The sequence below is a fragment of the Nematostella vectensis genome, chromosome 13, assembly GCF_932526225.1.
Source record: "Nematostella vectensis chromosome 13, jaNemVect1.1, whole genome shotgun sequence".
Lineage (NCBI taxonomy): Eukaryota > Metazoa > Cnidaria > Anthozoa > Actiniaria > Edwardsiidae > Nematostella > Nematostella vectensis.
In genome coordinates this window covers 2,246,697-2,273,820 of record NC_064046.1, presented here as the reverse complement: position 1 = coordinate 2,273,820, position 27,124 = coordinate 2,246,697, and the positions used below count along the sequence as shown (strand labels likewise).

Genomic DNA, 27,124 nt, shown 5'->3' with positions numbered 1-27,124 from the left:
CGATGTAGGAAGACTTTGAAAAACAAGAGTCGTTTTGCCCCTCTTCTCGGCCGCCATTTTGGATTCCTTGAGACAAGTCAATTATTCCGCCCTGTCATCTGATTGGCTAATCCGCGCGTCTAAAAATAGCCTGATCCTAGAAAACGCCGTGACACCTATATAGTACCAGAATGTGGGGAAATTGATTGCCCCTACTTATGAGCCCCTGTTCAGGCCAGATATATAGACCAGAGTTTACACGACATACCACTGAATCTGACACTCAGAATTACAATATATACTCTACACAATTTAAGAGTCCTTGTCATGTTTATAATATATATTACTGTACCCACCATCGAAAATCTCTGGAACTGTCCCAGGGTGCATGAAGTGATGATATCAATAGCTACTTTAGGAGGGAAATCATACCGTTCGTTCTTTACGAGCTTTAAGTAATCTTTATTTTTTTCCAAAGATTGTTACAAAAAATAAAATTTCAAACGTTGTAGATAGATTCGACACAGTAATAATATCATACTTCAACCACTAATATTTAATAACATATTCTCAATTCTATACAGGAACAAAATCAGCCAATACTATCATTTTAGCTAAAAAATTATCAAATTCCTGTTTGAGCCACAGTTGTCTATATAAATTGTAATTATTTTTTTAGACAGCTTAATAGCTACCTTCGTCAGATATAAAACTACTCTTCATCGAGTTAAAAAGAGATACTCGTCATCGAGCTCGCAGCTCCTTCGTGTCTTCAAGTCAGTTAAAGTCTGTCGATCCGACTTGCGCGACGCATGGTTTCGTAGGCTATAAAACACTATAAATATGAGATGCTCATCTCAAGTGAATGAAATCCGCTTAAATCACGGTGAATCTAAACCATTTTAGAGTTAAACGGCTCAACTAAATTTCAAAGATTCAAGAAATGCACGACAAGTTATATATATAAAAAAACAACAACAACAACAGTGTCATGCAAGTCGGACGACTGACGTTGTCAAAATGGATGAGAATTCGTCCATAGTCGTCGGTTTTTAAAAGTATTTGATTAGCATGAATCATCTCGGTATGAGTTAAAGATGTCAACCCAGTCGCTATTATCTCGTAGCCCAGTTTTGGGATCCACTCGTGACTCCTTCTTCTTCGCGCCTTTTTTTCGCGCTTCCACGAACAGCGGGTTGTTGTACATCACTAGCGAGTTATCAACCCGTCGACTTCCTTCGTCATCCCTGAAACAACATCGAAAAGGCGACCATCAGGCGCGGATTTTCGCTTTCGAAAACAAAGACTCGAGCTTTACTCTCTCTTTGGTGGTTCAAGCTCAACCGGGAGTGAGGTTACCATCGTACTATTGACACCAGTGAGAAAATCGCAATTATTGGCGCGTAAAAATGAATAATAATTTCAGAATGTCTCGAGAAACAAGAGTCCCTGTTTTCTTTACTATCTATAAAATTCGTGTATAAATGACTGATTTACGTCTGTAACATAATAATTATAGTCTATCTACATTTTTTGAAGGCTACATACCATGAAACCTCCTTCAGTGTGATGTAGACATTTTCGTTAATAGATTTCTGTGCTTCCAAGTCATCGTACTCAGCCAATAGATTTTTTATGCTGCTTTCAGCACCCTTCTTTGAAGCCTTCAATATTGGCGCAGGTTGTGGCGTTGGAATGTGGAGTTCCACAGGACTCGAGGATGGGTCAGTTCGGCTGAGATCTGGACTGTTGGTCTGGCGTTTATATTCAAACTGTCTAGCTGCACTTCTGCTTTGTCTGCGACTAAATACATAGAAGCATTATAACTTTTTCTTTCTTTTTCAAATAAAATCCCATATATAGAAAAATAAACACATAACACAAGTGTAGCGACACAATTATTCGGGGATCATTGAAGAAGGGGTATCTCCATAAAATATCGTATAAAGTATCGTGATCGTCCTATATTTTAGGGTATAAAATTTTGACCAACGGCTATCCCTCAGGGGAAATTTTTCTGATTTTGCTAGCTCTTAGGGTTAAAATTCCTTTGACCACACCCTTAGGGTTAAAATTGGTTTTGGACGATCATCCCCGTCTGTGCTTATCGGAGAAAATATCAAACCCCCGTTAGTAAATGTACTGGCATTCTATGTTACCTTGATACAATGACAGCAGTGACAGTGGTAAGCACTATGAAGAGAATGAATCCCCCGAGTATGAGAGCAAGCTCCATGTCACCGAACATGCCTTCAGATGACTGGTTACTGCTTTTCCCCGTCAGGGGTGGGGACGTTGGAACTTCTGAAGGGAGCGTAGTCGGCAGAGCTGTCGATAACATAAGATATTTTTTTTTGTGTTGCGCCACAAAATTTTAGAAAGTAAGCCAATACAGAGTCGTAGCTGGGGCTGGGGGGGGGGGGGGGGGGGGTAATGACGTGGCTGTGCCCCCCAATGTTATCTTAATGTTTCTGTATCGTGCCCCCTCGATAATTCGAGGGCTGCTACGGCTATGCAATAGGTAATCTAGAATCACAATTCTGATTTTCTCGCTGGTCGGGTCAATAGCACATTTCTATCCTTATGCTAAACCTGTGAAAATCCCGAGATACAGATTATATAAAAAAAACCCCTTAATAATCAATTATACTTTCTGTACTATAAATATATAACAGGTATTTATCTATCTAAAGGACGATGCTTTTACATGGAAAAAGCTGAAGGATAGTTTTGCTTAGAGTATCGTACAGGCAGTTGGCTGTATTTGTATCTTGTAGTAAATGGTCAAAAAGTATAACCAAATCTTGAATTCTTACAGATCTAAGCAATCAAAATTGTAAATCAATAAGTAGATAAGGCTCTTAAAGGTTTATTACGAAAACCAAGGCATTTCTACTGAAGCCATTTGAGTGTAACTCCTCGAGAATCGAAACTCCGTTCGCAAAATTTTGACAAATTTGTATCGTAACTCGTTGTATTATCAACACTTGGACTTAAAACACCGTCTGACATAATGTATAATAATTGGTTATTGATAGTAAGGTAGTATTTCTAGATACCATGTTATATTATTGGAGCTATAAGGAGATAAACGAAGCAAACAAACACACTTCGAAGCCGCCATCTTGTGCGAGTCCGTGTCGATCCTGGTTTCGCAGAGGTCCGCACACATAGAATATAATCGCGGAGTTTGGCGCACAAACATCAATACTCGCTAGCATTCGAACCGAGAACAACACAACTCTAATCGATATGTCTACCGAAGCCAAACCCGCCAAGAAGCCTGCCAAGCCAGCAGAGCACCCCAAGTACACCGAGATGGTTGCAGCAGCTATCGGTGCACTGAAGGAACGCGGCGGATCTTCCCGCCAGGCCATCGAGAAATACATCAAGGCCAACTACAAGGTCGGAGACAAAGTTGGCACCCAACTGAAGATGGCTCTCAAGCGCATGAGCGAGAAAGGCGCTCTAGTCCACACCAAGGGCACTGGAGCTTCTGGCTCGTTCAAATTGAACAAGGCCGTGAAGGCTGAGAAGCCAAAGAAAGCGAAGAAGCCAGCGGCAAAGAAACCCAAGGCTGCCAAGAAACCCGCCGCCAAAAAACCTGCCGCCAAGAAAGCCAAATCCCCCAAAAAGTCGGCACCTAAGAAGGCAACCAAGTCGCCCAAAAAGGCAGCAAAAAAGCCTGCTGCTAAGAAACCAGCAGCCGCCAAGCCCAAGAAGGCCGCGGCAAAGAAGCCAGCCGCCAAGAAAGCAGCGAAGAAGCCCGCAGCAAAGAAGGCCGCCAAAAAGCCAGCCAAGAAGTAGAGCGACTATACAGTCCCTTTACACCAAACAACGGCTCTTCTAGGAGCCACCCACTTTTATGAAAGTCATACCTCATCCATCTATTCCTACTTACTAATATTTATATCACTGTGATTATATTTATCTACGTTATCCCCTTTGTCAAATTAAAAAGAAAGGTTCTATCGTAACGGCTATTATCCCCCAACGAGTTGCCTTTGTCATTGTTAATAATTAAAAATATAATTGGAATCTTCGAAATAACAATCTACGAATGAAGTCTAATACGTTAGTGACTATATTTGATTAAAAATTTACTTGCTACGCGCTTGAATTAGCCCATGGAAATTTATACTTTGTGTAACTCGGCATTGAACGGGAGCATAAAATGGCGGCAGGCATTTTCTTTTGAACTCGGTAAATTATAGATCGAATTATGTGCAAATATATGTTCGCAAATATCCCCCAACCAGATAAGAAACAGGATTCCTTCGCAAGCGGCCTTTTTGAGGTGACTCTCGTAACACATATTGAAATAAAGACTCGATACAAATGATAAATCACACAAAGCGTAATATTCCCGCGCAGTTTCTTGGTAAACAGTAGGATTTAAAGATTAGCTTTCTTGTGGCGAAAATTATTGAACAAATTGCTTTTACTACCCTTGAGAGGATAGAAAACCCTCTAGTTTCCGTTGATGCCTTTGCACTAGTTTCAAATTAAAAGTTCCGGCCTAAAAAATAGTTGGGTAAAGAATACACAGGAACGTATATTAGTTTACAATAATGAAGAACAATATCCCTGTCTTTGATGGAAGGGAGCATGGGCTATTGACTTTTTTGCATGTGGTGGCTCCTAAAAGAGCCGTTTTGTTGTGTTCCTGAGAGGAAATGTTTACGCTCTCTCGCCACGGATGCGGCGGGCAAGCTGGATGTCCTTGGGCATGATGGTGACTCGCTTGGCGTGGATGGCGCACAAGTTGGTGTCCTCAAACAGACCAACGAGGTAAGCCTCGCTAGCCTCCTGAAGAGCCATCACGGCAGAGCTCTGGAAGCGCAGGTCGGTCTTGAAGTCCTGAGCGATCTCACGTACCAGACGCTGGAAGGGCAGCTTGCGGATCAGAAGCTCAGTCGACTTCTGGTAGCGACGGATCTCTCGGAGAGCGACGGTACCGGGCCTGTAACGATGAGGCTTCTTCACTCCACCGGTGGCGGGAGCACTTTTACGTGCTGCCTTGGTGGCGAGCTGCTTACGGGGAGCCTTTCCCCCGGTAGATTTACGGGCGGTTTGCTTGGTACGGGCCATTTCGTTTGAAAGTCGGTTGTACAAATTGCAATATTTGCGTGTTGAAATCGGTTCCAAAAATTTATACTTGCCGCCTGTAAATCTGATTGGTTAGAAACCGCCCGATCTGATTGGTCAGTCTTCTACTAAGAAAAGCCCTCCAACACTTTACTGTGTTTCTGAATGCTAGGTTTTCCTAAAATATCTCTACGATCCCGAACGCTATATCAAAGAATATTCCATTATGTAGTACTTTCAAACACTATTCATCTTCCGCCGCAAAATTTTAAAAGTATTTGTTAGGGAGCAACGATCTATTGCAAGTTAAATGGAGTTGGACCAGAGCTTGGATAATGTGATCGGATCGAAATGTTTGTCATTTGTCTTGTAAATATCGGTTTGACTCTTGACCCTTGGGTTAATTATCATTAACAATGGGTCTATCGGGTATATAAACCCCCCAACTGCCAGAGCAGGTAATTATTCGGTTTTGAATTCACGATCATCATGTCTGGTCGCGGCAAAGGAGGAAAAGGTCTAGGAAAGGGAGGCGCGAAGCGTCATCGCAAGATCCTTCGGGATAACATCCAGGGCATCACCAAGCCCGCCATTCGTCGTCTCGCTCGCCGTGGTGGAGTCAAGCGAATCTCTGGCCTTATCTACGAAGAGACCCGTGGCGTTCTCAAAGTCTTCCTTGAGAACGTCATCCGTGATGCGGTCACCTACACCGAGCACGCCAAGCGCAAGACTGTCACCGCCATGGACGTGGTCTACGCTCTGAAGCGACAAGGCCGAACCCTGTACGGATTCGGCGGCTAGACTATCTAGTCAACTTTAACAAACAACGGCTCTTTTAGGAGCCACCACATGCAACGAAAGTCATGATCGAACGCATTCAAATATTCCTAGTCCCAGGCGTTCTTACCGGGTTTCCTGTGCTCAGAGATAAACCGTGAGGTAGCCGGGGGCCTGGGACGATCTCACCCACAGAACGCCTAGTGAAATTCGCTAAAAAGTTCCTGATTTCTCAAAACGGTCCCTGATTTTACATTGCCTACGCATCGACCTCACGGCTTAGATATTTGTCATTTCACGACTTAGGGCTTGTTGACCGAGAAAGGAAAGCATCCTCTGCACATCTGGAGGTTTGTTTGCTGCTTTTTCCATCGTAAAAGTTTGCACGAAGCTACGAATTTTGCAGAAAATTGAATCGAGACTTGTTTTGATCGTCGCTGGAATCTACTCCGCATTTGTCAAAATCTTCCCCATGCCACTTTCCTCTTGTTACAGCTAAGTTGTTCTCATTTGTATTTCTTTTTATTTCTTCTGCGAGTTATGTTTCCATGTATTACTAAAGTTATTTTAATAAATGTGGAGAAGTCAAGAATCGAAATCCATCGTGTTTACCTTTTTATTGCAGCCAGCAAAAAAATATTTTGTGATTAAATTCTTTATGGCAATAGTTTTTTCTCTTAGCTATAAATCGGAATAACCCTGCTATCTGTGCTATACAGTATGTGTTATTGAATAAATTTTCATTTTCTTATTTTTTAATATCTTGGTTGTTTGTTATAGAATCCTTTGATCAATCCTGTAGAATACTAAACGAATGTATCTAATGAGTTTTTTGTTAGGTCTCCGAAGCTACTTGAGCAGTATTTTATTTACTACAGTGAAGTTTGCATAATGGTGTTTTTTATATTTTTTTTTATTTGGGGGAGGGGTTCATTGTTTTACAAGAGTAGCTGTTGAAAAACATTACCCTGGTGGGATTTATTTTGAAAATCATGGGCCGTTATAGCCAGAATTTTTTTAGGTTAAGTTTTGCTTTTCAACAAACCATTTTTCTCTCAGGTTTCTTCTGTTGCAGTGGTACTACCTAGGTATCCCAGTTCCCCTTAGCCTACAGTGATACTAATTTACCTTTCATTTGAACACAACTCCCAGTAAAGTGGGTTAGACCAAATTCCTCTTTTTCACCTAGCTACAGGCCTGCTTACTTGCTTGATAACATTATTCTTTAGTAAAGCTTTCAACTCTCGCATAACATAAACTAATTGAAATGTCATCATCGTCTCCCATCTATTCCTACCAGACACTACAGTCTAATATTTTGACCATTAACTATTTCTTTCTATCGCTACCAGCACATGAAGCTCTCTGTGAGATTATAGGGGTGACACAAAAATGGTCTGATAAAAGCCTTTATACAATCACCTGATCTGTTAAAGCGAAGGGCAAAGACAAGGGCAACTTGGGATATACTGGAGTGATTTCTAAGGGTAAATGTAGTGGCAACAATGAAAATAAAATACAAATTCAGTGATTAGTTGATGTTAGCCTCATGTAGTGCATCATACATTGATCACCCTTGCATAGCCAGGATTTACAAAGAAATGCTTTCTTTGAGAACAACATAAGCTCAAACATTGGTTTATATCAAAAGCAAAATGGTTTAAATTTCCAGATCAAGAACTTGGACTTTTTGTGTCCCCTTCAGAAGACTTATCCAAACTTTTTGAGTAAAAAAATATCAAATACTGTAGTTTTATTATTTCAGACCTAAGGTTGTTCCCTTTGAAAGAAGCTGGGCTGCCATTTGAAAATGCTTCAAATACTAACACTTTATTGCTAAAACAACACCCGGATAAGATTATCAACTAGCTATTGAGGACAAAGGTGGAACATGAGGACAAGGTGGAACTGAGCATTCCGAAAAACAATTACAGTTAAAAACAAAACAAAAGCTGCAGTGTTTCTATGTGCTTATTTCTTTCATGGAAAAATTTATCATCGCCAACAAACTAAACGTTTTAATATAAAATTTGAAACTAAATTTGACATTGAAACAGCTAAAATAAGTCATTACCAAGAGTGTCAGTTTGTTCTGAACACCGCTGAGAAATTATAAAAGATGACCAATATGAGCATGTCTGCGGTTATGCGTCGAACAAACTCCTCCAAACATCTCATCGAATCTTCGAGGCAAACCAGCCAAGCCAACCCATTAAATACAAGCGTCTTTGAACGTATTCCTCCGTTTGCCACTTTTGCATAAGGTTGATTTTCCTGCAGCAAATTATTCGCTATTCTCTGGTCGCCATTTTGGAGACATTTTCTTAGTCGGCCCATCTCGGTCATTTCGGCTAGCGCGTCGGCAGTTTGCGTACCATGGGGTAGTAGCTCAGATTACGCAACGTAACTTGACCTGTTGACCGGGTTTTCTAATCAAACACGGAGAGCGCGTTGTAAACACACATTACACGTCGTAAAGGCACATTTCACCCAAGTTTATGAGGGAATTTTGTGGTTTATTATCAGAATCTAGCCTAACAATGTTTCTACCGCCCTTCATGGAGACTGTTATAATGTATGTCGATAATAATGAATGTCTATTGAAAAATAGATTGGCTGAGAATTTGTAAATGAATACGCTAAAAACTAACGGATTTTGGCGGGAAACAGACACCTTTGCTCCTAATCGCTCACGTTTTTGGTGGAAATTTCTATTCTCAATTATCCTTATAAAAACACCTAAAATGCGAGTGGGAGGTGAGGAAAACAGACTGCACGTTGGCAACGACTTTCGTGTCATTTGGTGGCTCCTAAAAGAGCCGTTGTTTTGTAAAGCATTAGAAACTGCTTATGCCTTGGGCTTCTTCTCGGTCTTCTTGGGCAGAAGCACGGCCTGGATGTTGGGCAGCACACCACCCTGAGCGATGGTGACACCGTGGAGCAGCCTGTTCAACTCCTCGTCGTTCCTGACAGCCAACTGCAAGTGACGGGGGATGATCCTTGTCTTCTTGTTGTCGCGGGCAGCGTTGCCGGCCAACTCGAGGATCTCAGCGCTCAGGTACTCGAGCACGGCGGCCATGTAGACCGGAGCGCCAGCACCAACACGCTCGGCGTAGTTGCCTTTGCGCAGATGACGGTGGATACGACCGACGGGGAACTGGAGCCCAGCACGGGATGAACGAGTCTTGGACTTGGTGCCCTTAGCTTTGCCTTTGCCGCGACCTGACATTTTGGAAATTTTATAGAAATACTCTATACAGACTACAGCGGAAACATTGTCCGTTTTTAAGCTTATGTACCCCCAGCTTGGTAATCGCTGGATTGAAATGCACCAATCAAAATTCACATTTTCTCAATAGATAGATGACGTGTGACATCGAATATTTAATGTCCGTGTTTCCTAAGACGTCCACTTGCATAATTATCATATAAACCTCAAAACAACCAATCAAAATGCAGGATTTTCGATCCGCGACCTTAGTTATCCACCCCATGATTTAGTATAAAAACGACACCTCCATACAATTTGCAAAATCATTAGCAAAATGCCGCCAAAAACCCCAGTCGGAAAATCCGCAGGCAAGAAGGCCGTCAAGAAGCAGGTCGGAGAAGGAAAGAAGAAGAGAAAGGGAAGACGCAAGGAAAGCTATGCTATTTACATCTACAAGGTGCTGAAGCAAGTTCACCCCGACACCGGTATCTCGAGCAAGGCCATGGGCATCATGAACTCGTTCGTGAACGACATCTTCGAGCGCATGGCTGGTGAAGCTTCCCGTCTGGCGCACTACAACAAGAAGTCCACCATCACGAGCAGGGAAATCCAGACGGCCGTCCGTCTGCTTCTCCCCGGTGAGCTGGCCAAACACGCCGTGAGCGAGGGAACCAAGGCCGTCACCAAGTACACCAGCAGCAAGTAAACGGCACAATCGATGCTGCACAAAACAACGGCTCTTTTAGGAGCCACCCAAATGACACGAAAGTCATGGCCGTGCATTTTATCCGTTAAACGATTACATGTTTTGCCCCATTTCGAGTTTTCCTTTTCCCGCATTCATTCGGTAATGTTTTGAACTAGATAACGGTCATACCAAAGACCGGAGAGTTTAGTTTGGAGTTCTGGATAACAAGAATACTGTTCTAAAAGCGAGCTCAAAAAGTGTCTAGTACATGAACTGCGAGACTTACAAATATTTAGGAATTTTCTCCGTCCCAATGACTATTACTAGGAACATATTGGCGCCAAAATCCGTTTATGCTAATGATTACGTTTCGCGCCCTTTTCCTCTATCACGAAAAGAAGAGCAGAATCGAGTACTTTTTCAATAAGCCAGTTCAGAGTTTAAGAAATGCCATGAGGAACTGGGCTTTTTCGGACCAAAGGAGCGATTTCAAAAGAGAGTTTGTATTGCGGTCCTGGAGAAAAATCGTTTCTACAAAACAGCTTTAAAAGATATGGTCAAATCATTCATTGCCACGCGTGAGGAGTTTATTGCACTTCGTATAGGGGGCCTGGGCCTTGACTGGGATACCTGAGATCTGCAATTTGTTTGAGCACTGTGTTGTGACATGTATGACAAAGATTCTACTGCCCACCACCTTTGGATATGATAAAAATATATGTATAATCTCGTTTTTTGTTGTAAATGCCATATCACAATATTGATTGGGGCAAGAAAGGTAAGATGCATCATCTGAGTCTTGAGGTGGGGGTGGACTTGAAGTGTGCTCCATTAAAGTAGATGGGGCTGATTGTCCAATCGTCTACAGTGTAAAAATCTTACAAATCCCCGCAGCAGAGATTGCACCGAAATAAAATTCAGGAAAACTGAGAATATTGATGAAAACTGCTCGATATTCTGTTGGAACTTGTCTCAATTCACTCACGTGCTCTACTTTATTGAAATCTACATGGTAAAAAAATCATGATATTCAATTAGAGAGATCAAGCTATTTTATAGTAAGAAAGAAAACAAAATTTGTCTTATGGGTAGCCGGTCAAGCGTTGCGATGTAAGGTAGTCACTTCTTTGGGATTTCATAACGATTTGTAGGAGGCGATTTTCATCAATGAGCTTCAAAATACTTCCACTTCAAAATGGATCAAGTAATAAAGGTAAATACCTCGAGTCCATTCATGAGTGTCCAGAGAACATTTAATTACGTCTTGAAGTAAACTGTATTTGTCTAAAGCAGGCAATAGATAATTCTAATCTTGATCCTCGCCGCGTGTCCCGGTCTTGATCGGGTCGCAAATGGAAGCACGAGTAAATAAAGCAAAATTAATTCAGCTTGAGATTATTTTGCACAATTACTTGGTAGAGACTTAGACTATGGTAATATATGCAGTAATGAAATCGCCAATCTGGCCTTCAACTGCACAAATAACATGGATCTGAGAGCTGGAATCTAAAAATCAAAGATGGCGGCCATGACACAGTTTAAACTTAAAAGTTATGTAAAAGGATCGAATATAGCGCAAAGGCTCTTGGGTTATTGCGCAACTTTGACCATATCGCGAGCAGAAAAAAAAAACAGTTGCATTTTATGACTGGGCTACCACAGGTATCCCACAGGTATCACATGGACCAGCTTTGTATTTTTCCAATCCAGTGGCTTTTTTTAGTTGCTCATTTTTTTTTGCTTTCGGAGCCTACTACTCTGTTTTCTTTTGGATTTGTGCTACCCTCCCCACTAAGGTCCGTCCCAAATGAGCCTTACCTTGTTGGCAGTCTTGACCTCCCCATCCAGGTAGACACACCCTTTGCCCTGTCTTCCCATCACACGTGAAGTGTCCTTCCTTATCAGCCACACAATGCACCGTACAGTTTTCCCCGTACCAGTCCTCCAAACAAACTCTTCTCCCGTCCACTGCACCACAACTGTAATGACCTTCTTCGTCATCTCTCGGTCTACAATACACGGTGCACTTTGTTCCATACCAGTCTCTCTCGCACACAGGGTTCCCATGATCATCACAGCGGTAGTATCCTAGCGTACTGTTACGATGGGGCTTGCAGTACGCTTTGCATTCAGGCCCATGCCAATACATATGGCAGACTCTACTGCCATTTCTATCACAGTCGAAGTGACCAAACCAGTCCGAGTCCCGTGATTTACAAAACGTGCTACAGTCCTCCCCATACCACCCCTGTGAGCAGACCTTTGCCCCAGTCGTTGATTGACAGGTGTATTGGATAGGGCGGGGCTGACAGAACACGTGACATTGTTGCCCATACCAGTGCTGCTGGCACTTCCTTGTCCCATTCGCCAGGCAACTATGAGTCTGATTATCCGGAACACAGTAAACATCACACTGCTCCCCTATCCAGCTTTCCAGGCATTCCTTGGCCCCCGTATCGGCATTACAGTTATAGTGTCCAGTAGAGTCATTCCGGGGGAAGCATGCAACGTTGCAATTTCTCCCGTACCACCCAGGGTAACATATTTTTTGTCCCGTTGTCTCGTTACATGTATATCCCGCGCTGGCATCAAGCCTCGGCCGACAGTCGCATTCCGGACCAGACCAACCAGACAAACAGGTTTTGGAACCAGTTTGCGAGTCACACGTGTAACTCGCCGTGGAATCATTATGGGGAATACATAAGGTTTCGCATTGTTCCCTGGGATACCATCCGGGAAGGCATACACGTGACCCAGTGACGTCACAATTATAGCCCGCGTCGGAGTTGTTGATTGGTGCGCAATATGTTTTGCATAAAACCCCGTACCAGTTAGCCAGACAGATCTGCAAAATACATTATCTTTCTTCAAAAATTTTATTTTTATAAATCTCAAAACTTTTAACAGTGGAACTTTGGGTACACGAGGTCGGATAATTCGAACTTCCCGGAAACTCGAATGGCAGGTCCCATCTCTACTCGAACTCTCCGCTATAATCTTAACCTTTTTTCCTTGAGGTTCCTCTATGTTTGAAGGGAAGCTAATCGATCTCACTGCAGCTTCTATTTCGAGGGTGGTCGAGTCAATAGAGAACTCTAGCAAACACTTTTATCTATGACGGACGAAAAATTGAAGTAGACGCATCTGCTGTTTGCTCCTCTGCCATACATGACTGACAATCTAACCAGGTAGATTCAGGGACGGATCTAGCTTGTCGTTAAAGAGGGGTTTGGCTCAGTGACAAAGAGGGGAGGGGGTAATTTTTTTTTTATACAAATGGCTTTCTGCCAGCCCAAAAGGGGAAGTTTAAACCCCCTAACCCCTCCCCCCTCTCCCTAGATCCGCTACCGCGATTCTCTTTTACCAACTAGTTAACCAGTTAACGTCATACGAATAACACTTGCACACACCCTCCGCTCGTACCTTGAGACCTGTCCCAGTCTGGCACGTGAAGTGTCCATTGACGTCATCATCACGTGGTATACAATAGACCCTGCACTGAGGCCCATGCCAACCCGGTCTGCAGACCCTACCCCCCGTCTTGAGGTCGCAGGTGTAGTGGCCGCTGGTGCCGTCACGTGGTATGCAGTGGGTGGTACAGTTTGGTCCGTAGTAGTCTCGGGTGCACTGGACGCTGTACCGGATCACCATGCTGCTTGACTTCCCCTGGGGACGACAAACGAGAGGTGTCAATCTCATCACTCCCCCACCCCCCACCCCTCATCCCCTCTTTCAACATCACCCGGGAAAAAGCCATTAGTGTTATGAAGGCCCCCATTCCATTTTCTTTGTTCTCTGGTAAGTAATATGCTGGTGCCAAGAAGGTCTTCAACCGTCACGTCAGTTTATGTTTAAACTTTATAAGGAAACCTTTTGCTTCATAATGGATTGTACAAAGGTTGCATGCGAGATCAGGCGCTTTAGCAACACATATTCCACTTTGATAAGCTAAAAACATAATATTATTTTCAAATTCTAATCAAATAGGCTCAATGTACCGTTGATTAGTCTTTCCATTGTCCACTTTCCTATTAACCCATTGACTCCTGGCTTTTTAGGAGCTGAATTTACAAAAAAACAGACTCGAAAACAGATACCTCCCCCCCTATTCTGAGTTTTATACAGCCCGTCAAAGTCAAATACAGCTGCACCTAGTCAGAGGTATCCAAGCTTTCCAACAGTGCTTTGCGGTCCCCACTTTTAATCCCTCGTCGTTGTGCTGAAGCCAGCACAAGTTGATGGTAGCTTGTATTTTTCATCAAAAATACAGCTATGAGCATATTAGGGGAGTGTCTCAGGACATCATGAAGTCTTTTGGGGCATAATTGAGTGCTTTGCTTATGGATATTTGCAAGCAAAGGTGGATTCATGATGATTTTTTCTTGTTTGGCTTTGCCCGGATGAGAAAATAATTTTCTAATGAATCACCACAGCTCTCCTAAATGCTGTCTTTTCTGAAACCAAATTGATTGCAAAATTGTTTACACTGCTATTCTGTGTCTGTATGACCTGGAATTGATTTGTTTGGCTTCGGGGTGAAAAGACCTGAAAAAAACCATATGACTTAGGGGATCCCCTGGATCTCCCAGAATGCTTTGCAATACGTAAAGATATTTTCGTGGTTGTACAATCCTTCAAGGAATGGACATTGTGTTTTGAGGCCAAGGAAATGTACATGGAGGATCAGAATAAAGGTATCTATTTGTGTCTTGAGCTGTGTTTGCTGATCTCTCTCCCTTGTGTGGTATTTTGAGCGTTTTATTGAGAGGGGTGATTCTGCTTTTCTCTACTTGTTCAATTTGAGATTTGTCAAAGAACCTGTGCTATTATTTGGCTTAAGAGTAGATGCCAACACCTTGGTTGGATGCATATCTGCAAGACCATTTATCCCTTAGACTGATGCCTGAGTATCTTCATCTTGTTGTGCTTATTTTGAATTTATGAATTTTTTGGGTTGTGGGTACTTCCCAAAGCCGGTACAGGCCGGTTGAGGGGTCAATGTGTTAAGCTTTTATCATCGGTTTATCTATATAGAAATCTGGTACTTTCAACTCCTCTATTCTCTTTTATGCAACACGCAATATATATGATCTCACCACAATGATAAGCACCTTTTTAGCGGAGCCAAGCGCGACCGCAGGCCGCGCGCGTAGCTCCATAGGCATGGAAATATGGTATAGGTATGCGACTTGGTTTTTGTGGTCATCGCGCGGGTACCCTGTGGTGTCACTCGCCAGCCAGCCAGCCAGTCAGTCAGCCGCGCAACTCCCAGGCCTCACTCGGCCCCGTAATATGGCGGCTAAATACAAGCACGGAGCAGTGGAAAAAGTTCTTGTTGATTATGCGATGATTATTTATTTTGCCTCAAATTTTGTGACTTAAGGATAAAGTCAACTAGAGGAGATATACTAACATACATTCACGCCAATATTTATCTGTTTTTAGCTAGTAAATTTAAGCAAGTAACAGTTCACATTATGAAGCGAACACAACCACAAGAAAGCGAAAAAAAAAAAACAATGCAAGGTGAGTTTTGGACGACGATTTGTATTGTCTATTGAGGATATGACAGTTATTAGGCTTTTTGTTGTTCTTTTGTATGCTTTGAGAATGCGAGTACTTAACTTAGTAATCAAATTATTTGAGCATAACAGCTTTTGTTTTGACATTCTTCGTTTTATCTATATTCTTGATTGTGTTGAATAAAATACAATACACCAAAAACTGGAATTCGACTCTGCCAAATTTTTAAATGAAAACTTCTTCAGGGCAGATTGATTGTGTTGAGATATTTCATAAAGGCTAACCAATATCGTGTTGCATTTGTCAAATACTGCTAAAGAAGACCGTTCTTGTCTTTATATCCTGTGCTCTTAGTCCTAAGAAGATACATATCCTTAGAAGATACAGCAAATTTTTCAACTTACAAGAGAAATTCTCCTTACCGAGGATAAAAAAAATCAACCCCTATTTTCAATATGAATTGTCTGCATCTTGCATCTCATGTGTTTATTTTTTTTTCAAATAGTTGTGGAAAATTAGTTAGATTAAAAATGGCTTGATGAAAAGATTGTTTTGAAAGAAATAATAAATAATTGTTTTCACTCTTTTATGAACCAGGAACTACCTGAGGGCCAAGATGAATGCTAAAGACTGGAAGACATGCGAATTAAAAACCATGTCTTGAAGATAACAGTAGGATGTTCTTATTCACTAGTCATTTGATATCCCACACCCATGGTCCCAGGTAAGGGTGGGATTAAACTTTAATAAAAGCCTGTTTCCAAGTAAGAGTAAAAAACAGTCAATACCACCACCCCTCTTGACATATTCTGGTTAAAAAGTGGTCTAAAACCCCACATTAACCCCTGACTTCTGCGGGACCATAAGGGAGGGGGCGCAAATGACTAGGGCATTACTATGTGATTCAGCAGTACACACTCAATAGATTTTTTCAGAACAAGATACTTATATAATATAAAACTAAAAACAAACTTTTGCTTTTTAAATAATAAATCTGTAAAGAAAACAGTTTTCTATCAACCTAAAGATAATAGGAAAGGGGATATTTTAGAAAAGTACTGAATATAATTATCACATTATTGTTATTATATTTTCTTTTCAAACATTTAAAGAAGAGTCGCATTTCTTCCTTTTTCTTCTCCCTGTTGACTATTTTTATGCAATTGATGCTCTTTGCTATTTCCCCTCTACACCAAAAATAAATTAATGAACAGATTTGATTTTTAAATTAGTAATTTTCATTTAGTACTCTCACTTATATCTTCTTTTTAGGATTTTCTTTCTAAGTCTCTTTCCCATTACATTTATTTTAGAGGTTTAGATTTATTTTATTGGAATAGTTGGATCCAGGGTTTCTCAAAACACCAAAATATAATGCAGGATATGTATATTGATGTATATTGTTAGATATTAATTCCCATGGGGATGGAAAATCACCACTTAAAATGGTACATTAAAACTTCAGTATTGCATCTTATCTAAAATTGTGTATGACACTATATTTCATCTTTGAAATCCTGTTTCATCCATTGTTCTTCGCAAGGACAAAGCTTGTCAGAATGTAGCTTTACAAATGTACTCAAACTTTATAACACTAGCAACAACCTTGTTCTTTTTCAATAATAGAATTGTGTTCACATAGCTTGGATAGCATAGACATGGCCTCTTTAGAGGCCTGTGGTGGTGAAAGGGTTAAGATAATGGGAAACGGGAAATGTCAAGAAATGCTCAATCAAATTATTTTCATTACTGTTATATTTTTTTCACCAAACCTTTCAAGTTGAGTCAATTTACTTTATATCTCCTCTCCTGTCGACTATTTTTTAGTCAATTGATATTCTTTGCTTCCTCTCTACCCCAAACATAGATCAATGAAAGGGTTTGGTTTGAAATTAGAAGTTAGCATTTTAGCACTTTCAGTGATGCCTTGGATGTTTTTTTTAGGATTTGCTTCCAAAATCAATCTGTTTTTTCTTCATTGCATTCATTTGGGAGTAGGCCACCAACAACAAGGCCACTATATGGTAAAGGGGGGTGCACCAATATGTAATGCATGAAAGGAGATATATTTTTGGATTTTAATTTCCAGACATTTTTTTGAATATTCGGTCCAATGAAGGAGAGAATCGCCTCTAAATCAATACATAAAAATTACAGTATGGCATCTAAACAGTCTAAATATATTATTTTGAATCTTTGGAATGCTGTTACACCCATGACATTTTCTGCACAAGGGCAAAGCTTGTCGAGTATTGTTTTGATTTAAAAAAAATATTCGTAATGGAACTTCTATGATGGGACATAAGAATTTACCATTAGACTCTTGACAACTTTGACAGCCATATTCACATCAGGAATTGTGTTTGTTAACTTTGATGTACTGCCTAATTTAAATTATTGAATAAGGCCATTTGGTTGGTACAATAAATAAATCTCAGTAAAGAGCAGGATCCTAGATCCCTCAAAAATACCTCGATCAGTCAACACAAAAGGTGTTCAATGCTGGCTCCGCTTTTAGGCAGTGCCTAAATCTATATATTAATGTACGTTTCAGAAAATGTAAAATTGCAGCCTATTATAAATGTTAACACCTACTAAATAAAGTTACTGCGAAAAATCCATGAACAGTTACCCCCGCTTATGGGTATGGGTCTCAAAGCGGTTCACATGGCTTTCAGAAGCAATTCATATGGCTTTCAGAAGCGATTCACATGAATTTCATAGACAAGTTTCCGTCAATCATGAGTTATCCACGGGACGTTCGCGCTTTTTTTCTTTTTTTTTTTTGCATGCTGTAAAAAATGGGTTTATTTTCTCGGTATCTTTCGCCTGTTTTTTTTTTACATACATAAACTGATAATTCATCCTTCTTCTATTTTTTCCTTCTTCAAAAAAAGGAGATCGGCCTTTGTTATGTTCATATTTATTTTTAAAGTCAAACTTGTAGCGCATTTTAATGGGGGGTTATGCTATTAGCGCGCATTAAGTTTATACAAAGAGTTTAGGCCCATCTAAGACTTGAAAGTATAATTATTTCAACATATCAAGGGGATCAACAAAAGGACTATTATGTTTAATATAGAGTTCGTCAGTTCAGTTGTCACGTCTCATCTACAGGCGAGTAAACCTCGAGCAAAAATGTTGTAAAAAAATGGGTTTATTTTCTCGGTATCTTTCGCCTGTTTTTTTTTTTTTTTACATACATAAACTGATAATTCATCCTTCTTCTATTTTTTCCTTCTTCTATTTTCCTTCTTCTATTTTTTGTACGTGGGCCATCTGCAATTCATTTTCTGATTCTAGACATTTACGCATAGGCATAATGGCTTAATGGTAGACGAACGTGACAAACGCGCCATTAAAAAAGAGGCACACTTTTATCTAACACAAGTATTAGTTTTAATTTTTTTTTATTTTAATGTTTAATTTTATTTAATCCCTGGTTAGATAAAAAGATAAGATTATCAAAATAGATAGATTAGAGTATCAAATTCATGCTAATCAAAGGGAAGGATCGACGGCAAAATTACAAAAGAACATTCGAAGTGCAGTGGATCCGATCCAAAGACCGTCTAATACCCGGTCTAGTATATTAATGGATTTGCACACTTTCTCAGATGTCATCTTATTGAAGATCAAGTTATATACGAAGCATAGCATCTGATTTTGTTTCAAAGCCAAATTATAACTGATAATATTTTAGTGCAGACACAAATGGCACACAGATGTAATGCGCAAAATCTATTATCCTTGCTAAATACGTACGAACTTAACGATTGAACTTAAGTGTCTTTTAACTTCTGGTACCATTAGTCTTGAATACATTACAAGTGGAAAATGGGAAACTGGAAAAAAACAAGACTATTACAAGAAGAGCTCTCGTACAAACAGCATTAACTACATGAAATCCTGATCTGAAGTAATGCAAGAATTAAGGTAATCATACTTTTTGATGCTATCACAACCCAAAGGCTACTATGCTTTGTACATCGATCTCAAAACAAGGAGATCGGCGTTGGTTATGTTCATATATTTTTTTAAAATCAAATTTGTAGCGCATTTTAATAGGGGGTTATGCTATTAGCGCGCATTAAGTTTATACAAAGAGTTTAGGCCCATCTAAGACTCGAAAGTATAATTATTTCAACATATCAAGCGGATTAACAAAAGGACTATTATGTTTAATATAGAGTTCGTCAGTTCAGTTGTCACGTCTCATCTACAGGCGAGTAAACCTCGAGCAAAAATGTAATTTTTTTATCATCGCGTGTTTTTATTCGTTTCATAACTTTAAAAAAAAGCAGTGTTAATTATAGGCCAAGGCAGTGCCAAAAATGCATATGGAATACGATTGGTCGTAACGCCAAGTAATCTGCTTTCAAAGGCGGGTGGTTTCGGCTCAATGGAACCACTCCTTTAGAGAAAAAAAGGATGCTTCCACTGAGGAAAACGGGGCAGACAATTGACGGCTTGTAAGAGATTGTTTAAGTTTTTATAAATTGAAAAACCCCGAATCTGCAAGTGGCTCATACGCGTGATTCTAATGCCAAATATTTCTCATATAGACTAGTAACCATGGCTGGCCAACCGTAAAGGCCTTGTATTGGAGGTTACCAAGCACGAAGCTAGGGGGCAAGTATGACTTTGCAAAAACGCATCCAGCAAAGAGCATATCAAAGACAATGTTGAAGCAGAACAAGTCATAACAAACACAAAAACCGTAATCAAAATCCATGGCAAACGTTTCAAGCCAAGGAAACTTATCATGCTTTTCAAACTTTACAAAACACGAAAACCGGACAGACACAAAAGGGTCTAAAGTTAATCCCTACGCCGCAGTCTTCTTAAATTTCCCCGAGTGGTTATGGATAGTGCAGTGTATCCTCGCGATAGTCACGCTGATTGGTAACGGTTTTGTTATCTGGATCCTCAGCACGAGGAAGTCTCTTCTGCAACAGCCGTGCCCTAACGGCCGAGTCATCCTTTCGCTAGCAGTCGCAGACTTGTGCATAGGATTACGGCTGGAAGCCTTGTGTGTGTTCGCCGCAAGGTGTGACGAAATGACTTGGCGCGTTCTCGTGTTCATCATCAAAGCGCTTGCTAATGCCTCGGTGACGAATCTCTGCTTGCTGGCTTTGGATCAATACGTCGCTGTCGTGCATCCGTTCTATCATTCGTGTTTCTCGGCTCCGTCTAAAATCATCACTCTGATCATCGTCGCGTGGTTGATTCCGTTCATCATGGAGCTCCCGTTCCTAGTCCTCTCACTCAACGCCGCGGTAGTCTACCGTCTCATCTATCTAATCGTCACCAACCTCCTACCTATCGCTTTCATTGTGTACAGCTACGCAAGGATCATAAGCGTAATCCGCAGACATCGCAGACAAATAAGAGAGCAGGAGTTATCCACTCACTCACGAGAACCAAGTTCTCACGCCACCACCGAAGGCGCGCCTGGACACAAGTCACGCCGAGTACGGTTTAACAGAGTCATATCAAGTGACGTTATCGCTATAGCCATAGTAGTAGCTATATTTCTAGTTTGTAATTGTTTTTATTTAATCTGGAATGCATGTGCGTTTGTGGTGCCTGGGTGTAAGCCGTCCTTAAAGTTGACAATCGTCAGTTCCCTTTTCAGGTATTTGAACTCCGCGCCGAATTTCTTCGTGTACGCTTTTATGAAGGCTGATTATCGAAGAGAAATACTGGCTCTACTTAGATGCTAAGGAGGAAAAGTGATTATGAACCAATCCGTAAAAGTTTTCTTTTGCCGCGTGACCGTTACCGAACCAAACAGTAGCTGTCGGTTCGACACAGCTTAAAGAATGTCGATCGACCCATCCTTGTTATTGTTTATCATTGAAATTACAACTATTTATTCGAAGGGAAACTTAAAAAAAACAATCTACGAATGAAGTCTGATACGTTATTGACGATATTTGATTGAAAAAAAAAGGTTATTCGCTCGAATTAGCCGATGGTAATAGATGCGGCATGATTGGCTTTCTTCAAAGAAGGTATATTATGCCCCTTTTTACGCTCCCGCACAATACCGACTCCTTCAAAGAATCCACTCCAATGCTTATTCAATGTTACGACTTGTCAATCAAAAGTTTATATCAACCAATCAGGATAAAGTTGCGAATCGAAAGGAAAGGAAGCTGGGCCGACTTTATTCAGAATTGCAGCCATAGGCTGGATTGCTCTGGATTTACATTACAAGGGGTCTTATTCGGACTGCTATATAAGGCGCACTGTGCTGCCGCGCAGTTTACATGGATGAGAGAGTGTTAGTATGTTAATACCCCTTTTGGTTATGCGGCCAAGTAGAGTTTTTTAACGTCCCTATAACAGGTTGGTTAGCTAGTTTTTTTCGAGACGGGACCGCCATTTAACATAATTCATCCGAGCCACGAGGGATACACAGTACCCTGGTCCTCTTGCTTGAGAAGCTAAGCCCATACAACTGAGCTACCCCACCACTCTCAAGAATCGCCGCCATAATTTCCAAACAAGCTTGATTGGCATGTCGGAACTATCAATTCAAGCAAAGGACTGAGATGCTATCAATGAAATATCATCGTAATATCATTTCAAGGTTCGCTCGTCGGCTCGTTATACCTTAGCCGTAAGCGTATCATTACCTGTAACTTCCACGGGTGGCGGAGCGGCGGTTCGATACATACTTAGCTACATGTAAACCGCGCGCTCATGCAACTTTCCACTCAGAAATGTTAGGGGGGTGGGGGGGCGCTCTATGTCATTTCCTATCCCCCTCCCCGGGCTTGTTAGCTTGACCGTTTCCTTACCGTCAGCTGAGTCTCCGTCCAAACTTGAGGCAGCATTCCAGCCTCAGGTACCAGTTGGCGACTCAGAGAGAAGCGGTCAACCAGATCAGCAGTCGTCATGTAATCGTAGTCGCGCACAACCACTCGGACTTGTAGTGTACCCTAATACGAAATATCAGCCAAATAATCTGGGATGGACCATTTAATATATGGGAATATAATTATTTTGTTTTGTTTAATTATTCGAGGAAACTTGTCAAAACTGATATATTGCATATTAAAGAAAATACCATGTGTTTTTGTAAGACGCATAAAAGAGTCTAAAAATACCAATTTCTTGATTTAAGACAACAAATTATATTATAAACAGTGGCAGATCATATCCAGGGGGCCTTAAGGTAGGGGAAATGAAATCTTAAAAGAAATGAAAGTGAAAAATAATAACAAATTAATATATATTGGCTTCCCCTCCTTTCTGGATTTCTCTCCCTTTCGAGAATTTCTAGGTACCGTGAATTCCTAGATCCGTCTATGTCGAGTTTCCCTAAAACGTTACAGTGTAGATAGCTTATGAATATCACCCTCACCTATCCTTCACCCACCTTCCAGAAGAGTTGTGTAGCGATCATTAATTGTGTTTCCCCTTCACTCCCCATTCTAACCGTTCAACCCCTCTTTTCCTTTCACCCACCTTCCAGATGGGTTACGTTGAGATCATTGCGTACCCTCCTCCATTTATCCTTGTGTTCCACCTTCACCCTCCCTTCAAACACCCCCAAACCCTTGCCCTCCCCCCTCCCCCTTTCTTCTCCCAGCCTCCAGCTCCACCTTCTAGCCCTTTTCGCCTACCTTCCACGAGGGTCGTGTGGCAATCATGGGGTTCTGTAGGTTTCCTCCTAAAGCTCCCGTCGAAAACACGATATCATTAATGTTGTTCCACCGATCTGTTGTCCCGGATATGACGCATGCGTGTCTAGTCTCTGCCACACAAAGCTCAAAAAAGTAGTTACACCTGAAAGCGAGAGAGAAGGCTGTGAGATCGCTGGATACGCTAGTCTACCACCCCCTTCCCCCCCTTATCAAGTACACAAAATGAATCAGAGTTTTTTTTAGGCTACTACGGTCTGCTTCCCTCGAGGTAATCCTCTTTATCACTTTATTCCTAGACCGCCCCACCTTGTTTTTTGTTTACTGTTTATCTCCTTCTTTCTTTTTCTTACGCTTGGCTACCTTGCACATGTGGGATATACTCACACATCCGGGGTATACCTGGCACATCCGGGATATACCCGAGACATCCGGGATATTCCTGAGACATCCGGGATATACCTCACACATCCGGGAAATACCTGGCACATCCGGGATATACCTAACACATCCGGGATATACCTAACACGTCCGGGATACACCTGGCACATCCGGGATATACATATCACATCCGGAATATACCTAACACATCCGGGATATACCTGGCACATCCGGGATCACAGCAAGCGCCATTAATATCCAGATTTTGAGGGTTAGAATACGTCATCAAGCGAACTGAGACGATCACCGCAGCCTCGTTACCAGGCAAGACCAGCATGCACTGCAAAAACAAAAATAGTTCGTCATCGATATCTATGCCACTTTGGTCTGCATTAATATGTATTAACTCCCCCGTTCACATTCTTTGATAACGAGTATCGTGACAAAGGATCCTCTGTCAACACACATCCCGCAGTGCACAAGTGGGGACCGTGTGTAATGGGTTTTCCAGACCGTGGGAAAGTAATTGAGCTGCAGGCCCGTACCCAGGGTTTTTCTTAGGAGGGGTGCGAAATTCGAAAAAGTGGACCTGATTTTTCTGGGGGCGGGGAGGTTCTCTGATAAGTGAGTTCTCTGATAAAAATCTGACCACCTCCGAAAAAAAAAAAGATTTTTTAATGTCGTTGCAGTATCTCCACGGGACGTTTATTGTCGAATTTAGCTACATACCAGAGAGATCTAGCTTATGCTTCATATTGTCTACATATAGCTCGTCTATACAGGACCGAAAGTGGACCTTTAGCCGTTGTGGGAGAGGGGTGCGTTCGCACCCCCTGCATCGCCACCCCCCTGGGTACGAGCCTGAGCTGTTGATGAGTAAACTCATCAATCAATATGACTCTCTAAGGTATTACGCAAGTCAAAAAAGGAAACCGAAGCTGTCGTGCACTTGTGGGAGGGTGGTCTCATCCCTGAGATGGTTTACAAAGGGACATACACTGTAAGATTTGAGTGCGTGTGTAATTCACTACGGTACTTGCGGAGAGCGCGATTAAACTCAAGCGGCAAGTTCACCATCTAATGGCAAAAACATGTGTGCATATCACCGCCAACGGAAGAACAAGGAAATGACGTGTGACAGATGACGAAGCACTTTTAATCCGATACAATTGCCTGAGAAGTGTGGGGAAATTCGCGACCTTTTGCTGAGCATCTCCGTAAAACTGGCGAAACTTATGCGATCGTTTATCTTTCTGCGTTGCTCCGACTGAGATGTTTCGTTGGCTGCGGGAAAAATCTTGAATTGCGTCCAAGCTGAGCATTTTGCGGTCATTATCGCAGCCGGATTGCGGATAACCGCAGTCAAAGTTTGAACTTAGAACACGAAAATAAATTCCAAGGATGAGTATTGAAGCAAAAATCATAGCTGTGTTTTTTTGTCGTTTATCTTTGTCTTGTTTGTAATCGTTCACGCCATTGTCGTGGGGAAGAGCCAGGAAACTCATTTGTCAAATAACGGAAACACAACATCCTTTTCAAAGCCTGAAAAGAGATGCTCCTTTATTTTTTGTGATACCGCGTTGTTACTGTTGACTGTAAAATCATTTTAAAACCGTCATTCAACATGGGCCCCCACGGACAAAAATTTTCTTGGAAATTGCGATTGAATCAAAATATTACTTGAGATGTTTTTGTTTTTGATATAAATTTAAAAACAAATCTAATAAAAACTCTGAGTACGTACGAGGTCGTCGTGTGTGAGATAAACTCGCGCTTATACAAATATTTTCGCGACAGGGCTATCACTGTGCATTACTCGAGACAACATTCAGACGGTTTGGTCAGTGTCTGGGCTGATCGTCAAGACCCTATTTGACGCCATAAAGGTGCTGTTTGCATGATAACTTATACTTGAAGCTCTTGAGGCTTCTTTTGATTTCGTAAGTCAAGTAGCATAATCTACTGCGCGCTCTTTATTTAGGCTAGCTATCTTGCAGAACGTGCTGATCTCAAAACAACTCTACTCAACTGTGTCACAACTCTGGACCTCGTAAAGGACGCGAGCTGTTTGAAACAGGTACAAGAAGGTATTAATAAATTAGAGGAACTTTAGCAGGGAAGCAAACGCAAAACGATTTCATTCTCGCCACCAGCATTCAATAAAAAACTGGAAAAACCAGAAGATTAAGTCAAACATTGAATTTGTCTAAAAGTAATATATATGAATGCAATTTATAATATAAAATTTTAGTAGTTTTAAAAGAGCTTTGTGGTATATAAAAACCTTTGGAATCTAAAGCCTTCTAAACCTATAAGAACGCATTATGATTTGCATCACTGCCACTTGGGACACGAGATCGAAATGAAAAAAGAGAAAGGTTCGAATGATGATTCGAAAGGGGTTCGAAAATAAGTAAATTATCAAAATAATGCTATTGTATTTTAAAGCAAAGCACCTCAATTAGTCGCGATCTGGAACATGTTTAATGACTAAGGTCCACCAAACAGATTTTTGAACTAATTTTCGTCTTTATTGATACTGCTTTAGGGTTCTTCTATCAGGAGAGACCTGAAGAAGTTACAATAAAGACAAAAAGTTGTCAGAGTCGAATACTACGAGACCAGTATGTTGAGATACTGTTCGGATATAGCGAGACCAGATACTGTCGTGAGATATTGATAGACTTATCGATGTATTTTAGCATTTGAGGTTGTCTCTGGGGATATCACGAGTTTTCTGAGTATAGTTTTGCCTCAATCAAGGTAGAATACTATTACCCTTGTCGCGGCCTATTTAAAAGTAGCAAACCCAAAAGATACACCTTATGTTACTGTACCTGGAGCAAAGCAATGATTGCCCACCGAGCTCCGCCCTCGTACATCATGGCTAGATGCGTAGCCCAAATCAAGAAGAGTAACTTGTTTCTAAAAGCAATCGTTGTAATGTTTATGTTCCCTGTCTAGTCGGCCCCACGTGCGTCTGAAATATGAGTCTAGTGAGCACTGCTTCCGGTATAACGAGGGATATGCCACAAGGGCACCAACAGCAATCCTCGAACATGTCAAGAGCTCTGCTTTGGGGTCAATGACATAGTTCCCAGGAGGCGTCTTTGGAGACCCAGAAGTAATGGCGGACGCCTCACACCACCCCTCATAGACTAATACATTCGCATGAAAAGGTAATGATTTGAAATGTTTGCTGGGAGAATGTACAGGGACTTTTTACAATTGGGCGTGTGCCCATTGGTTGCAGATCGCGGCTAGGGAAAGGTGCGGGTGCGTGTAGAAAGGTGCGGGTTGGGCACAGGTAGCCCAGGCAATGGTTGCTTGTCGTAGCTCGGAATTCGGCTGTTCTGAGATCGGTCGAGTAAAGCGTTTTTTTTTTGTGAAATGTTGTCAATAAAATTGCCTTAGAACTTAGAACATGCCTTGTTGTTGTCAAATTCACGTGTAATAAACAATTTGGGGGGGGGGGGGGAGGTTCTCAACGGAATTTATGACTTCTCTCTCCCTACTAAAGAAAGGTACAAGGTTGGAGGCGCCATTTTCGGTAGCACTCAAATACCGTCGAAATTCGAGAGGAAAAAACAACAAACTAAATATTTTTATCTCGCAGGCCTATGCCAGGGTACACTTACATTCGATATGTGGCAAAACATCCGAGCTAAACTACTTTCCCTGGCCGCTAGCCGTATTTTAAAACGAGAAAGTAGCCACAATTATCCTTGACCGATGCCGTTGGACAATTAGTTACGCTTGACCGCGCTGTGAAGGAGAGCAAACTATATTACCCTCCCTGCCAGGTGGGAAAATGTCGCGCTA

General features: G+C 41.4%; 7 protein-coding genes and 1 long non-coding RNA gene across 10 annotated transcripts; 5 read left to right on the top strand and 3 right to left on the bottom strand.

Annotated features, from left to right (window-relative positions):
• Nucleotides 1-417: 417 nt before the first annotated feature.
• On the bottom strand, nt 418-26,346 carry LOC5508190 (protein draper). Of its 2 annotated transcripts, XM_032376952.2 has the most exons (9): nt 26,140-26,346; nt 23,524-23,642; nt 22,904-23,066; nt 22,076-22,216; nt 13,167-13,409; nt 11,562-12,588; nt 2,139-2,307; nt 1,528-1,782; nt 418-1,226 (listed from the first exon to the last, which is right to left on the bottom strand). In XM_032376952.2, the coding sequence occupies exons 1-9, from the start codon at nt 26,185-26,187 to the stop codon at nt 1,046-1,048; spliced, it is 2,346 nt and encodes a 781-aa protein (XP_032232843.2). In that variant the 5' UTR covers nt 26,188-26,346; the 3' UTR covers nt 418-1,045. The 2 variants fall into 2 exon arrangements, 1 of the variants encoding a protein (XP_032232843.2); XR_004294910.2 differs by lacking the exon at nt 2,139-2,307 and having other exon boundaries at nt 1,144-1,226.
• LOC116615386 (late histone H1) lies at nt 3,175-4,099 on the top strand. The gene has a single exon (XM_032376958.2). It carries the CDS (start codon nt 3,232-3,234, stop codon nt 3,784-3,786), a length of 555 nt encoding a protein of 184 aa, XP_032232849.2. The 5' UTR covers nt 3,175-3,231; the 3' UTR covers nt 3,787-4,099.
• Nucleotides 4,340-5,110, bottom strand: LOC5508192 (histone H3). Its single transcript, XM_001628715.3, has one exon. It carries the CDS (start codon nt 5,068-5,070, stop codon nt 4,660-4,662), a length of 411 nt encoding a protein of 136 aa, XP_001628765.1. The 5' UTR covers nt 5,071-5,110; the 3' UTR covers nt 4,340-4,659.
• Nucleotides 5,532-6,442, top strand: LOC5497238 (histone H4). The gene has a single exon (XM_032375387.2). It carries the CDS (start codon nt 5,557-5,559, stop codon nt 5,866-5,868), a length of 312 nt encoding a protein of 103 aa, XP_032231278.1. The 5' UTR covers nt 5,532-5,556; the 3' UTR covers nt 5,869-6,442.
• Nucleotides 6,611-9,088, bottom strand: LOC5497237 (histone H2A). The gene has a single exon (XM_048720923.1). It carries the CDS (start codon nt 9,071-9,073, stop codon nt 8,693-8,695), a length of 381 nt encoding a protein of 126 aa, XP_048576880.1. The 5' UTR covers nt 9,074-9,088; the 3' UTR covers nt 6,611-8,692.
• On the top strand, nt 9,358-9,833 carry LOC116615389 (late histone H2B.L4-like). Its single transcript, XM_032376961.2, has one exon. It carries the CDS (start codon nt 9,390-9,392, stop codon nt 9,759-9,761), a length of 372 nt encoding a protein of 123 aa, XP_032232852.1. The 5' UTR covers nt 9,358-9,389; the 3' UTR covers nt 9,762-9,833.
• LOC5508170 (5-hydroxytryptamine receptor 2A) lies at nt 18,590-22,381 on the top strand. Of its 2 annotated transcripts, none has more exons than XM_032376955.2 (2): nt 18,590-19,202; nt 19,832-22,381. In XM_032376955.2, the coding sequence occupies exon 2, from the start codon at nt 20,000-20,002 to the stop codon at nt 20,990-20,992; it is 993 nt and encodes a 330-aa protein (XP_032232846.1). In that variant the 5' UTR covers nt 18,590-19,202; nt 19,832-19,999; the 3' UTR covers nt 20,993-22,381. The 2 variants fall into 2 exon arrangements, with proteins under 2 accessions (XP_032232846.1, XP_032232847.1); XM_032376956.2 differs by lacking the exon at nt 18,590-19,202 and adding an exon at nt 19,451-19,738.
• LOC116615391 lies at nt 24,151-26,402 on the top strand. Its single transcript, XR_004294911.2, has 3 exons — nt 24,151-25,188; nt 25,300-25,379; nt 26,267-26,402. It is a non-coding gene; the product is annotated as an uncharacterized LOC116615391 (long non-coding RNA).
• The last annotated feature ends 722 nt before the right edge of the window (nt 26,403-27,124 follow it).